The following is a 13,829-nucleotide window of genomic DNA, read 5'->3' on the forward strand; positions in this document are numbered from 1 at the left end:
TAAGTCTCACTTAAGTACGATCTACTCGGTGACTCAACATTGTTGATCCCTTTTTCAATATATTAATACGCGGTACATCGACAACGCCATCACGATCCATCTATCTAAATATTGCTATTTGAATTAGCAACGTGTTGTAGTCTAACCTTTGCCACAACACCACCAGTCCAACTCCCTCGTAATACTCAATAATTCATTTAAGTTCATTATAGACAGAGGCCGCCGAAAAGGCGGCTATCTGTTTTACATAACCTTCTGCTTCAAGTTTGAATGTGTCAAGTGATGAGTGACACTTGTAATGCATTAAGCTCGGTATGTACTTCAGTAGTATTTATAATTCGGCGACAGTACAGATGAACCCTCATAGCGTCGTGGCCAGGTGTACCTTCGATTTACAGAACGCTCCCATCACTTCATTTTTAGCGCTTGCGGTCCTCCCAGACAGAGTCTCTATCTCTCTCTCAGCCCACACTATGCTCACCAGTGCTCAGCGCTTGCAAAATTTGCCAGCATCATGCTACCCACCCCAACCTATCACAGTAACAGCTAGCCTAGTGGACCCATTCAACGTCGTCGCTGCAACAGCACCATCTCAACGAACAATATTAAAGCTACTGAAACATAAAAGGCTTCGATACTTGTTAAGTGCTCGAGACACACCAGTCAACTCGAATGCTGTGCGTGTGAATACAGTGAGACAGAAGAGGAAGACCAATGACCGGCGAGCTAGCTGCAATGTTGGCACGACGCAGGAATCTTCCTGCCTTCATTTCTGGACGCGGATATCTTCTGCCTCAAAAAAGGAGGATCTTCGCAAAATGCACTCAACTTCCGCCCAATTGCCCTGCTTAACACGGACTATAAGCTCCTGATGAAGATACTGGCAAGTAGAGTCAGCATGACGCTGCCAGATCACATACACCCCAACCAAAATGGCTTCGTTCCGGGTAGACAAATCCACGACACGATAGACCTGTACGAGGCAGCACAAAGTATGGTACTCACCGATCTCTCTCAGAGAGAGGCTTCTGCGCTACTGCTGGACTTCAAGAAGGCCTACGTCGCACTCGATCGAGCATACATGCTGTCCATTCTTAGGCGGAAAGGATACCCAGAAAAAATTGTCCGAGCAATTGACAGTACACTTGAAGGTACACGGGCGCGTTTCCTGGTGAATGGGTCCACCTCACGATATGTACGGGTTACGAGCGGAATTCGGCAGGGCTGCCCCTTGGCACCGATGCTGTTCATCCTGGCTTTAGAGCCTCTGTACAGAAAATTGGACGGCTTTATGGGGTGCAAAGGGGTCATAGTTCATTCAGAGGCTGGTCGATTTGAGCTGCGGGCTGCGGGCTACGCAGACGACACTGCGGCCTTTGTCGCCAGCCCGAAGGACATCCCTGCGCTACTCCACGTGGCATCCTCCTGCGGCAAGGCGTCGGGGCTGCAAATTAACACCGACAAGACACTGGTTGTAGCACTACATCCGGAGGGAGCGACTCCATCAATGACACTACCGCCGGAACTGCACTACCAACCGACCGATGCAACCTGCAGGTACCTTGGAATCCAAGTTGGAAGTAAACGAAATCCACAGAGGTCGTGGACGGTAGCTCTGCAACAACTTACAACACGATTGCGGCTGGCAAGCCAAAAACTCCTCACTGTCGACCAGCGCGCAGCAGGATGGCCAGTGCCATCATTATACCGAAACTCCTCTATATAGCGCGTCACGCATGGCCGTCGGTGATGGAGGTCCAGGCCATGGACACGAGAATTAAACACTACGTCTGGCACGGACACTTCACAACCGATGCGGAGAATGGCAAAGCGTGGCTTGACGCAGACTTGGCAGCCTTGCCCAGACACAGTGGAGGTCTCTCACTGCCTAACCTACGCGTGGAAATCCTAGCGCTTGCAGCAATAGTAGTCGGCACGTGGGCACATTCAGCAACAAGGCAAGCTCACATCGTCGGAGACGTCCTTTTCAACCGTAAACGCTTTCCTGTAGCACCAAGTGTCTACATCACACCAGGGTACGTTGACCCAACGTCCGGCACATTTCGCCACCAGTCCACACTATGGGAAACAGGAAAATTACTCGTCAGCATGGCTGGGGCACCGAAAGGAGTCGAAGAATTACCTGCACTTTTGAACCCGCTTACAATGGCAATATACTGTCAGTCGGACACGATTCACATGAAGTGGAAGGAGGACACTCTAAGTATGGACTGCAGGACACTCCTAGCCAACATCACCCTGGTAAGGTCACAACTGGAATAGGCATCACCTATTAAGCTCGCGGTGGAATGGCTGCCGTATACAGACATGACTACGGTCAGAGTATGGGACCGGAATGGGATCTGGACAACGTTGGCGCAGGCGTGTCATCTATATGGAAAAACCAACACAATTCTACAAGACATGGTCACTTGGACGAGAATGACCACAGGTCGCTTGAATTTCACCTTCAGAACCAAGCGGAATGGGAGTTGCAAGAAAGCCCAAAACGAGAATTTGGCCTTGACACTGGTTAGTAACTTCGCCACCATTGCGGAAGTCCCAGTGTACCCATCGGAAGTGCGATTCACTGCGAATCCACGGGATCATCCGCAAACAGTCACTCTGCGTCAGTCACTTTGCGTCGCGGGGATACGGTCGAGGCGACGGAGGCTGCAGGACCTACAGCATGTCGGCAGGTGGACAGCTTACACACGCTGCACCGCTGTCTAATCTCGGAACTAGGTCCGAACACCGCGGTTTTAACTGTACGGCCGCACCCGTATCTGTGTCGGCTTGCATGCTTGTGGGTGGGTGGTCGGCGGTGGACCCGGCCCCGGAATGATTACAAGAAACGAGCAACGCTGCACGCTCTAAAAAGAGGGGCGTACAAGGCTAGCGAGAGACAATTGAGATGGACAAATGCAGACAACGCAGCAGCGGCGAGTTTGGATGCCTTTGCCTGGAAACAAGTCCGCAGAATCTTCGGTTTGGGCCCGTGGGGGGAACAGCTTCTCATCCGTCTGAAATGGAATGCTTTCTCACTATATGATGTTGGTTGTCACAAGGTGGGCTGCCCTCATACCGGCTGCATTCACCTCACTGAGGTTGATATCTATCACGTGTTTTGGACCTGCCCAGCCGCAGAAAAACTGAGGGGCCAGCTGACTAAGCCTCGGATGAAGGCAGGGTCCCAGCAGGCCTTTTCAAACGCGCGCTGTTCAGTCTATCTCTTCCCCAAGTTCCTGCGGGCATTTGGAAGAAAGCAGAGTCAATGTTCGAGCACAAATCCTCTAGTCTTTTCATCGAAGCGGTCACTACACTGGTGGACCATTGCTGGAGACTAGGTGCCGTGCTGTACTTTCATGCAGTGTGGCGATGGCGAGTTGGTCACTTCGAAGCACTTAACAATATTACGGACTCTCACCGCAACTGCGCAGATGAAGGCTAGACTCCGACATGGATACGAAACAGTTTATAGGCATATAAGCACAGACGCAATCGACGCATGCAAGAATGGCGCAACAATTACTGCGGACAGTCCTCGCGACCGAAGTGGTGATGGAACCAGAATTCATGACATGCACCGGGTCCCATGTTCATCTGCTGTTTTTCGATGGGGGCTCACGAGGCAACCCGGGCCCCGGCAGAAGCGGGGCCATCGTCGTTCGGACGGGAGCGATGGTGGCAGGTGTACAAGTGTGCTGGATAGGATCTATGTCCTATGTCAGCAAGAAGACCACCAATAATATGGCCCAAAAAATCTGGGCCTCCTTGCAGGGCTCAAAGCCTGCGAAGCACGAAAGTATGAACCGTTGCACGTCATCGGGGACAGCGCCATGATAATCCGGCAGCAGGCACAAAGAAAACCCCCCAAGGCCAAACACCTGCGCAATTACTACTGGAGTAGCCGCAAAATAGCGGACAAGCTAAATGCCATCCAATGGCATCACCACCTCAGAGGGCAGAACGAGATGGCCGACTGTCTGGCTAACCTTGCAATGGACTCCAAACGTAGCTTCCAAATGCACGTCACAAGTGACACAGCACAACTGCAAAGATGAAATTCGGTATTAACTCAAATGGATGGCGATGTGGCTCAGTGGCAATCGGCCATTCGACAATCGATGCGAGACAGCATCCTCAAGACCCCCCCAATAGTGGGGAGAAAGAGGGGAGAACTCCCCAAGTTGGCCGGAAGACGAACAGCGAGAGGCCGGGTCAGGGACGGCGGCGCTGTAGCGGGTATAGGAAGTCGTTAGCCAAAGTAGTTAAGTGACATCAATACTACTCAACCAAAAAAATATATAGCTGTAATGTTGTCGCGCCTGCATGCGTCCGATCCGATATCGGTGACGGACTGTTGAATCCATCAGATGAGAACGTGTACAACGGCCCCATTGATGGAGACTTTTGAGAAGTCGAGGTGGGGGATGATTCCGCGAGTATTAACTCGATGAGTGCCTCCGAGGACACTGGAGGCGAAGCAAAGAATGATTATGTAGAGCTCAGTTCTGTGGATATTAAGGAACACCTTAACCCCAGCACAATGTTTTTCCTTACTATGAGGACGAAATAAGATGCAAGATCGAGTGATTTTGCCCTTAAGACCTCTTCAGTATTATAAGGACGCGCGGCAAGCGCAACGCCAAGCTGCTATTCGAGCAGATTCAACGGTCGAAGTGAACAGGGGCTTAGGGCGATGCAGCGTAATGCAGAGAGAGAGCTGTTAGATGAGCTAAACACGAAGGAAGGGTGCAAGCACCAAGTGTCCCGGCTTGCCTACTTTGGACATGCTGCACAATAGTGACTTTCTCATAGTTACGCAACTCAGAACATTCATTTTTGGTAATTTTGTATCACATTTTCTGAAGGAGGGGTGATATGTATCTTATTTTAGGTTGTACATGTTTTTAAAACTTCAATTCTTCGGCTACCTCCCATTCCGGTACTGGTATAAAATAATATCCCTAAAATATCGATACAATCGCTTTAAGGAGGGTGTACTGACGGGGAGCGGAGGCATAGCTTGCGGAGCCGGAAACTCCCTGGCGAAGCTGGCACTGCTGATCCCGTCGAAGTAGCGCTCGGCCGTCAGCGACCACAAGATTTGACCGACCTTTACGAACCTAAAGATATCTACAACATGGATGAAACCGGATTCTGCTATGCTATGGCTCCCTCCAGCTCCATTTGCACCAGCGGCGCTCGCGGTGCCAAGAAAAGGAAGACTCGTATTACACTTGCTCTCACCGCGAACGCAGATGCCGCTGATGAAAGAAGTAAAGCGGTCGGTCACACTAGCTACGGACCCGATGAGACGTAGAAGATGTCATTATCCTTGCCTCTCAGTTTACCTTGTAAATGTACTGTAGCTTTTTTCTTTAAGAAAATATATCAAATCCTAGGATATGGTCGGACCACGATACCGGAAGTGAGAGCGATTATTGTACTGATATTTATTCTTGTCAGCAGGGATTACTACCGAAGGGTTCATGTGTAGTTAGATTTTTTACTTGACAATCCAGTACTACTGGATTATGGTAATTCTTCTGAATGGTTCATTTCCGCTTCAAGTGGGGCTTTCCTGCTTCAACCACGAAGCAAATCGTGATCGACAAGCGCGGGATCGATTGTCAAAACTGCTCGTGCCCCCATCTGTCTTGTAGTCAGGAGCTAATAGTTCGCTATGTATCGCTACAATAGCTGCATGCTCGCTTTGAAGTGAACTTCGCGTTCGGGTTCGCGCTATGACAGTAATAGCATCCACGCTCTACTATCGCCGGTAGATGCCGAAACCCGCAGCGCCGCCAATTCCTCAGACAGATCAAAGAGATTGATGCAGTAAAGTTACATGTACAGTACCGTATACAAGATCTCCTACTTCAGACGTCAAATTGTTGAAGTTGTTGCCTGGTTTTGATTTTGTTGCTGGACACTCTAACGTTGTCTTGTTCTTTTGTTTTGAAAATGTTTGTCTATGTCACTCTAGAATCTTTTCTACAGTTTTAATTAGGAGATACGGTAGGAGGAGATCTTGTAAACGGTACAGTACATGCAGTTTGCGGCTCAATTTTGCAAATCCTTGCGGGCAGTACAGTATGATGAATTGCCAAGACAAGATTGATTCACCACTGGTGAACCACCACTGGTGAATCACCACCCCACTTATCGTCTTTCCAGCAATCGTTGACGGCATTTCTCCACCACCATGCGATCTCTTCTGCTCCCAACCACGGCTGTTGCGCTATTCAACACTCCGATCACTGCCTCGGATGCTCCCACAGCCGCCGTCAAGAATGGTTCTTACTTCGGCGTCTACCAGCCAGCCTACGACCAGGACCTCTTCCTTGGCATGCCGTTTGCCCAGCCTCCCGTCAACAGCCTTCGCTTTCGGAATCCAGAACCGCTCAACACGACCTGGACTGACATCAAAAACGCAACTGAGTACTCTCCCGAATGTTACGGCTACGGCAGTGATCAGTAGGTGCTGGGCAACATAATTTCGGAGGACTAATGTCGTTCGCCCAAGCAACATATCGGAAGGAGACAACCTGCCTGTCGGAGTCTGGATTTACGGCGGTGGTCTTACCCAGGGTGGTGCCCGTGATCCTCGCTACAATCTGTCTTACATCGTGGAAGAAGCTGTAGCAGCCGGCAAGCCGTTCATCGGCGTCAGCTTCAACTATCGTCTTCAGGCCTTCGGGTTCATGTCGGGTACTGCTGTGCACAAGGCTGGCGTGGCCAACCTCGCACTCAAGGACCAACGTCTCGCCTTACACTGGGTACAGGAGAACATTGCGGCTTTTGGTGGCAATGCCAGCGAGGTCACGATTTGGGGCGAGAGTGCTGGTGCGCGCAGCATCGGCTACCAGCTAATTGCTTACGATGGTCGTAACGACGGTCTCTTCCGTAGTGCCGTGATGCAATCGGGAGCTTCAGCTTACTGGCCCAAGAGCTTCAAAAACGCCTCTGCCTGGGACATCAACTACAACAGCATCACTGATGCCGCAAACTGCAGCTCTGCTAAGGACACCCTCGAGTGTCTCCGCCATGTCCCGATTGACACGTTATCGGCCATTTTCAACAGCACTGCAGCCACTTCAGCGATGTACGCGCCGTCTGTCGACGGTGACTTTCTGATGGACGTTGGCCCGAAGCTCATCGGCGAGGGCAAATTCGTACACGTGCCGATTCTGCACGGAGCAAACTGTGACGAGGGCACTGCATTCGGCAAAACGGGTATTAACACGACCGAGGAGTTCTACGAGTACTTGGTTGGAACCATGGCCTACAGTGACGATGAGGCTGATGTGCTGTTGAAGATGTACCCTGACATCCCCCAGATCGGCATGGCCGCCCGGGCAATGACACCAGCTACGGATACATGTACAAGCGGGTGGAGGCTTATGCTGGCGACAACAACCAGCACGGTCCTTGACGATTTATGTCCCAGATGTGGGCGCGCGACGACGTGCCCGTGTACAGCTACCGGTTCAATGTTGTGCCCGCTGGTGTCTCGCAGTTTCTCGGCTCGACACACTTTACGGAGGTTGCATTCGTGTTTTACAACCTTGAAGGCAACGGCTATAACACGTCGGTGGCGACAGATCCGTTCCTCAACAAGCCGGACAACTTCAAGCAGCTTGCTCGGATAATGACTCGCATGTGGGCGAGCTTCATCGTCGACCAGACGCCGAACAACAACGGCGTGATAGACATCGAGTGGCCTCAGTACTCGCTCGACGACCCGCAAAATATCGTGTTCGACGCCAACGTCACAGATCTCGCCTACATTGAGCCGGACCTGTTCCGCGCCGAGGCGATCGCGTACATCCACAGTCTGTACAACGCCACCAGCTAGGCAAATGAGCTGGCAAGAACCAATACTTCTTATTAAGAAGTATTGGTATACATGTACTTGTAAGAAGTTCTTAAAGCAGCAAGCACATACAAGTACTTGTATACCTATGGGACCAAATGGTAGGGTCGATATGTCTTCCATAGTTAATACAGGGGGTTCAACGAATTAAGTACTGAAGGCATTTACGTAACGTAAGTCAAAACAAATCGAGGAGGTCTCAAATGTACTGTATTAAAGAATTAATATCTTACTCGATCGGATTGAGTAGATCGTCAATTTCACTACATCAACGTAAAATCCAGCACGTCTCCAGTAGCTTCTAATGTCCCGTGACGGCACCTCGTTCGCGGCATCACATATCCACTGAAGCGCTTCGGATGGTGCGATATTGTACGGGTCCGTGTCCCCGTCAAGTAGATGTAGAGCTGGCGCTTGTGTCCGTGCAGCCAAAAAGCGCTGCTTAAATGTGACGGGGTCACACAGCACCTTGCGCTAGAGGAAGTTTTCTTCAAAGAGTATACAAACTGTGACGGGGTCACACAGCACCTTGCGCTAGAGGAAGTTATCTTCCGAGAGTATACAAACTCTCAGTGAACGGCAGTTCACAGGTCCTGTAACGGGGTACAATCCAGTGTGCCCCATGTTACATAAAGAGTGACCCGTCACTCTTGTGGACACCTGGTACACGGTACCAGGTGCTCTCGGAGCCAGTCAGTGCATGACTACTTAGCTCCACTATAGGTAACCTCTAGTTTGTATGAGACCCAAGCTTATCTTACTTATAAATACATCAGCCTTAAATCTACTCCTCTAAGTAGCAAACCGTTCCCACTGAGGCCGGGAACACGTGGACTTACGTTCACTCGGGTAGTTAATACCCTTAAGCACTTCCTCTGTGCAAGGTGCTGTGTGACCCCGTCACACTTGGTAGCACTCGTAGTCAATCCAACACCATCGCGGGTAGATTGAGCTACCTGAATCCTCTGTGCGCTCAGCGTTTGAGCCACGATGGACCGAAGCGAGTTTCCTCGCTTGAACGACTCACAGTACGAGTCTGTTCGGAAGATGGGAGGCATCTTTGGACAAGATGTCCTTCGCAGCTTGGCGGCGGCGACGCCTGCCGAGCAACAAGAACGCGTGACCGCGTTTGAGACCTACGAGCGTGGTCTCATCGCTCACGTCCGCGGGGGCTTGGAGGCCACGATGGCCGCTCCCCAGGCAACCAGGCCTAAGCCGGTGTGGCTGAAGGTCCCCGCGTTTGAGGGGAAGGAAGGAGAGAACCTTCACTTCTGGGTCCGTGAGGTGGAGATCGCCATGAAGGCGGGTCTCATCTCGGACGAGACAGTTCGGGTGGCGTTTGCCCTGTCCAACCTTGGTGGACGTGCCAAGCACTGGGCGTACACCAGGGAGACGACATCTCCTGGATGCTTTGCATCCTGGGCTCAGCTGTGTGAGCAGCTTCGAGCCGCGTTCCTACCGGCGAACAACGAGTTCCGCCAGCGCTCACGCTTTCTCGCGTGCAAGCAAGGTAAACGTGAGCTGCAGGCGTATGCGCAAGAGATGCGCACGTTGGTGGCATCTCTGGCAGGGAATCCTCTGCCCGAAGACGTCAAGACAACAGTCTTCATGGACGGCCTGAAAGTCGGTCCTGCTCGCACCCAGCTATTCCGGGTGCAAGCGACAACTATGGAGGAGGCGATTCGAATCGCCCTCCAAGAAGAGTACAGCCACAAGCAGGCTGGTACTCTTCGGGAAGAAGAACATCGCCACGATGAGAATGGCGTTCCTCGGGAGGCGGAGCATCGCAGCAATGACGCTGTTGCTCCTGCTGTCACGCAGCCCGTCGATACCGGTGCGTACAGCGAGCCCGAGCCCATGGACTTAAGCTCAGCCGAGAGCTTGGTCCGCTGCTATGGATGCGGCGGACATGGACACTACCAGCGTGTGTGTCCCTCGCTAGTCCTCGGGAAGAAGACGGCCCGTGGGCCCCAAGTCCGGTGGCGCAGGCCACGGCCAGGTGGACGAAGACTTCCCGGCCACCAGTAGAGGCGGTATGCCCTACTGAAAAGCGCTAAGTCTTTGTGATGGGTGTGCAGGTTGTGCACACCACGGGACTTAGCCCAGAGAGACGTGGTTCTCTCAAACCGGTGAAGGGCAGTGATGGGCTGCTGGTAGTACACTCGGTGTACGGGGGTACGGTACCCCTTGAACGTTTGATGAGTTCTGGGGCGCTGATACGCCGCCGGAACGTCGCTTGGCATAGCGACATCCGACTGCACTCTATGTCAGAGTGGCGGTCATGGGCTGGTCCTTGATGGACTAGCCTTTGGTACGGTAGTATCAATGGTCCTCAACGGACCTGAACGTTTCGGCTCGATGAGCTCGCGCACCGCGGTGTCGCTCGCAGTTCTCGCCATGAACAACATGGCTGTGCCGAACATAAGGCACAGCCCGGACTTTGGTGTGGCAAGGCTGAGAAGGGCCTACCAGTCCAGGTCTATGACGGAGCATTGGTGAGTCATGTTCCCACCTCCGTCATGACTGGGGCGTCTGATACAGACCGCCAGGACGCAGAAGCGTCACGGAGCTGTCAACGCGCCGACAGCTCTGCGTACAGCAAGACCATGCTACGCTGCGGCAATGCCACGGGCATGGGTCTTTTGCCCGGCGTGTGGACCTGCTACACCAGCAGCGTCCAACGCCGAAGGTCGTCGCGCCGTACGGGCTTCGACAGTGGTTATGCCTTTAAGCGCTAACCAGGTGGGTAACTTAGGACCACACGGTCGCCCAGACCTTAACTGAAGAGGAAGGCGCTGAATGCGCTTCCTGTGTGGATAACACAGTACCACACGCAGTCGCCCAGACTATAACTGAAGAGGAAGGCATGACCATGCTTCCTGTGTGGATAACACAGTACCACACGCAGTCGCCCAGACTATAACTGAAGAGGAAGGCATGACCATGCTTCCTGTGTGGGTAACACAGTACCACACGCAGTCGCCCAGACTATAACTGAAGAGGAAGGCATTGTCCATGCTTCCTGTGTGGGTAACACAGTGCCACACGAGGTCTCGAGTGCCTCTGATGTCGTCAACGAGACATCACGACGTGGGTAACGAAGTGCCACGTCACGTCAGCCGCCGCAAGTCGGGTCTGAACCTTGTTCAGGCCGACGTCGCTTCAAGCGACTCGGAGTCCAGGGCCCGAACTCCTCTGACTCGGTCGGTGGACACCAACTCTGTCCGGTGTGTGGGCGGGTCTGCCACACCAGCCGATCCCAACACCGAAGGTCGTCGCGCCGTATGCGCTTCGACAGTGGTGGTGCCTAAGGGCATTCACCAGGTGGGTAACATAGGTCCACACTGCGGGTAACAAGTTCCGCAAGCAGTGAAGCTGCTTAAGGAGACCGACATTCGGTGCTCCGGGCGTGGGTAACAAAGTTCCACGCAAGGTCACTCAGACCATAACTGATAAGGAAGTCGCTGTATGCGCTTCCGGTGTGGGTAACAGAGTTCCACACCCACGGCGAGTAACATAGCGCCGCACACAGAGCCATTGGCTCGAGGCGCGAGGTTGTCTTGGCCTCGCCAGACATGAGCAACTCGCTCGACGTCAAGTCGCGCAGACTCAAACTGCTGACGCGAAGGCTGAATGCCTTCAGTCGACACGGCCGACGCGGTCGGCCATACCGACGCAGTGCACATGGCGGAGAGCCGTTGCGCCTGCCAGTGGCTATTAGAAGCCACGAGAGACTCAGTAGTCTCGAGTGTAAGTGGGGGAGAGGCTCGGAAATACCTTTCCTCCCTGGTCTGAGGTAAGACCAAGTTCTTACGGAATCAGGCGTCGATGTACATCGACTGCAGGCTGGAGGCGAACAGCCGGGCTAGAGCTGCGGTAGCTCTAGCCGAACAAGACATAGTGGCGAAGAAAGCCACGGGCGCAAGGTGCCTCGGAATCGCTGAGCGAATCAGCAGTGTTGGGGTTGCAAGCAACCCACACACGAGGCGAAGCGCGGGCCTAGTGTAAGTCCCTTGGTCATGAACGACCTGTCGAGTAGGGTGAACGGAACGTCTCACCCGCCGACAAAGCGGTTGCGGTACGTGATGTACGCAACGCGCCGGGTATAATGGGCCGTGGAGCCATAACCCAAGTGTGGTGCACGAGTGCACACACAACTGACCAGGTGGTGGTCGAGGCAAGGCACGCAGTCGTAACTGGTGCCGCGCCGAGCATGACACCGTGGCGACGGCAGCTTGCCTCACCATGGGTTGGTACCCGTGAGTACTCGGTGTCAATGCCAGACACCAACGCCGCAGTGGCATGGTGGTGAGATATGCCCCACCACGGTCGAGTACCATCAAGGTACATGGTGTCTGTGACAGACACTGGTATAGGTGCAAAGAATATGCACCATACCACGACCCGATGCGCTCTGGACGCTGTGAGTCAACGCACGTACCGTGCATCGGCACTGGCTGCTGTCGAGCAACCTGCCAGGAGTTCCACGTAATGAACTCGTCGTGCATGACACACATGAAGTGCACGGAGCACTTATGGTAGCTGTGGTACGTATCGTACACAGCGTGCCTCGTGTACGGTCCCATGGACCTATACACTGTGCTTGCACATGCGTCGTGCATGATGCGAGCACTGGCCATGAATCTGTTCAGGCGACAGCACAGCAGAAGCTGTTGCCGCCAAACATGGCAACCTTGTGGTGGGCGTACCGCACCAAAGGTTAGTACCGTACGGTACATGGTGTCGATGGGAGACACCTACACCACGGTTGTGTACCGTCACGGTACACGGTGTCGATGAAGGACACCTTCGCGCCGTTGGTATGGTGACCAAGACGCGAATAGAGCGTGGCAAAAGCTCCGCCCGCAAGGATGAATCCTTGCTGGAGCCAAAGGCATGGCCCGAGGTGAGCTGAGAGCTCCCTCTAGTGCTGGGGAAGGTGTTGCCCTTCTCGGTGTCGTCCCTCGCGGGAGACACCATGCTCCGGACGCGTTTGCGAGGACTGTCGTGTCCTCTGGTGCGAACTGTGGGCGAATGTCACACGTTCGGATGCTATTGCACCCTGTGCCAAAGCACTGTGCGCGCGCTAGCGCAGGAGCTAATGCAGCTCTGAGTGTAGGCTTTGCGGCCAACACAGTTGTGAGCATAGGGATGCAAATCCCAATGAGCTTTGGCAGCACAAGTCACTGTGGGTGTGACTGAGAGCCGCGCCAGTCTCGTGGCTGCTCAGTGTGAGAATTCACCTTTTGGTGTTTTAATTCTCTCACTTCTGATTGGAGAATCAGTTGTGATTGGAGAATCAGGTGATTCTCAGTTAAGTGCGGGAGGATGTAACGGGGTACAATCCAGTGTGCCCCATGTTACATAAAGAGTGACCCGTCACTCTTGTGGACACCTGGTACACGGTACCAGGTGCTCTCGGAGCCAGTCAGTGCATGACTACTTAGCTCCACTATAGGTAACCTCTAGTTTGTATGAGACCCAAGCTTATCTTACTTATAAATACATCAGTCTTAAATCTACTTCTCTAAGTAGCAAACCGTTCCCACTGAGGCCGGGAACACGTGGACTTACGTTCACTCGGGTAGTTAATACCCTTAAGCACTTCCTCTGTGCAAGGTGCTGTGTGACCCCGTCACAGGTCCCCTCTTTAATTAAAGAGAGCGAAGTGACCTAAATAAGGTAGATTGTAAACTGAGTATATTTATAGGTAGGTTAAGTTTGAGGTTAATACAAACTATCAGTTACCTATAGAAATGCAATGTCATTTAACCAATGGTTGGTTTTGAATGACCTTGGTACCTTGTACCAAATATCCCGGAGTATGACATGTCATACTCCTGAAGTGTGAAGTGTCACACTTCATGTAACCAGGGTACACTTAGTGCTTCGTACCCCGTTACAGACCGTCTCCATGAAATCCTTCTGCAATTTCCAGACATCAACG

The 13,829-nt window shown here is 52.7% G+C and overlaps 2 protein-coding genes across 2 annotated transcripts; both read left to right on the top strand.

Moving 5' to 3' along the window:
- Positions 1–3,839: 3,839 nt before the first annotated feature.
- PITG_20785 (uncharacterized protein) lies at positions 3,840–4,064 on the top strand (the record flags this gene model as incomplete). Its single annotated transcript, XM_002895393.1, has 1 exon — positions 3,840–4,064. The coding sequence occupies one exon, from the start codon at positions 3,840–3,842 to the stop codon at positions 4,062–4,064; it is 225 nt and encodes a 74-aa protein (XP_002895439.1).
- Positions 4,065–6,211: 2,147 nt separating this feature from the next.
- PITG_20786 (lipase, putative) lies at positions 6,212–7,864 on the top strand (the record flags this gene model as incomplete). Its single annotated transcript, XM_002895394.1, has 3 exons — positions 6,212–6,483; positions 6,533–7,277; positions 7,457–7,864. 3 exons carry the CDS (start codon positions 6,212–6,214, stop codon positions 7,862–7,864), a joined length of 1,425 nt encoding a protein of 474 aa, XP_002895440.1.
- Between the last annotated feature and the right edge of the window lie 5,965 nt (positions 7,865–13,829).

Source organism: Phytophthora infestans, genomic scaffold (genome assembly GCF_000142945.1).
Source record: "Phytophthora infestans T30-4 supercont1.182 genomic scaffold, whole genome shotgun sequence".
Classification (NCBI taxonomy): domain Eukaryota; phylum Oomycota; class Peronosporomycetes; order Peronosporales; family Peronosporaceae; genus Phytophthora; species Phytophthora infestans.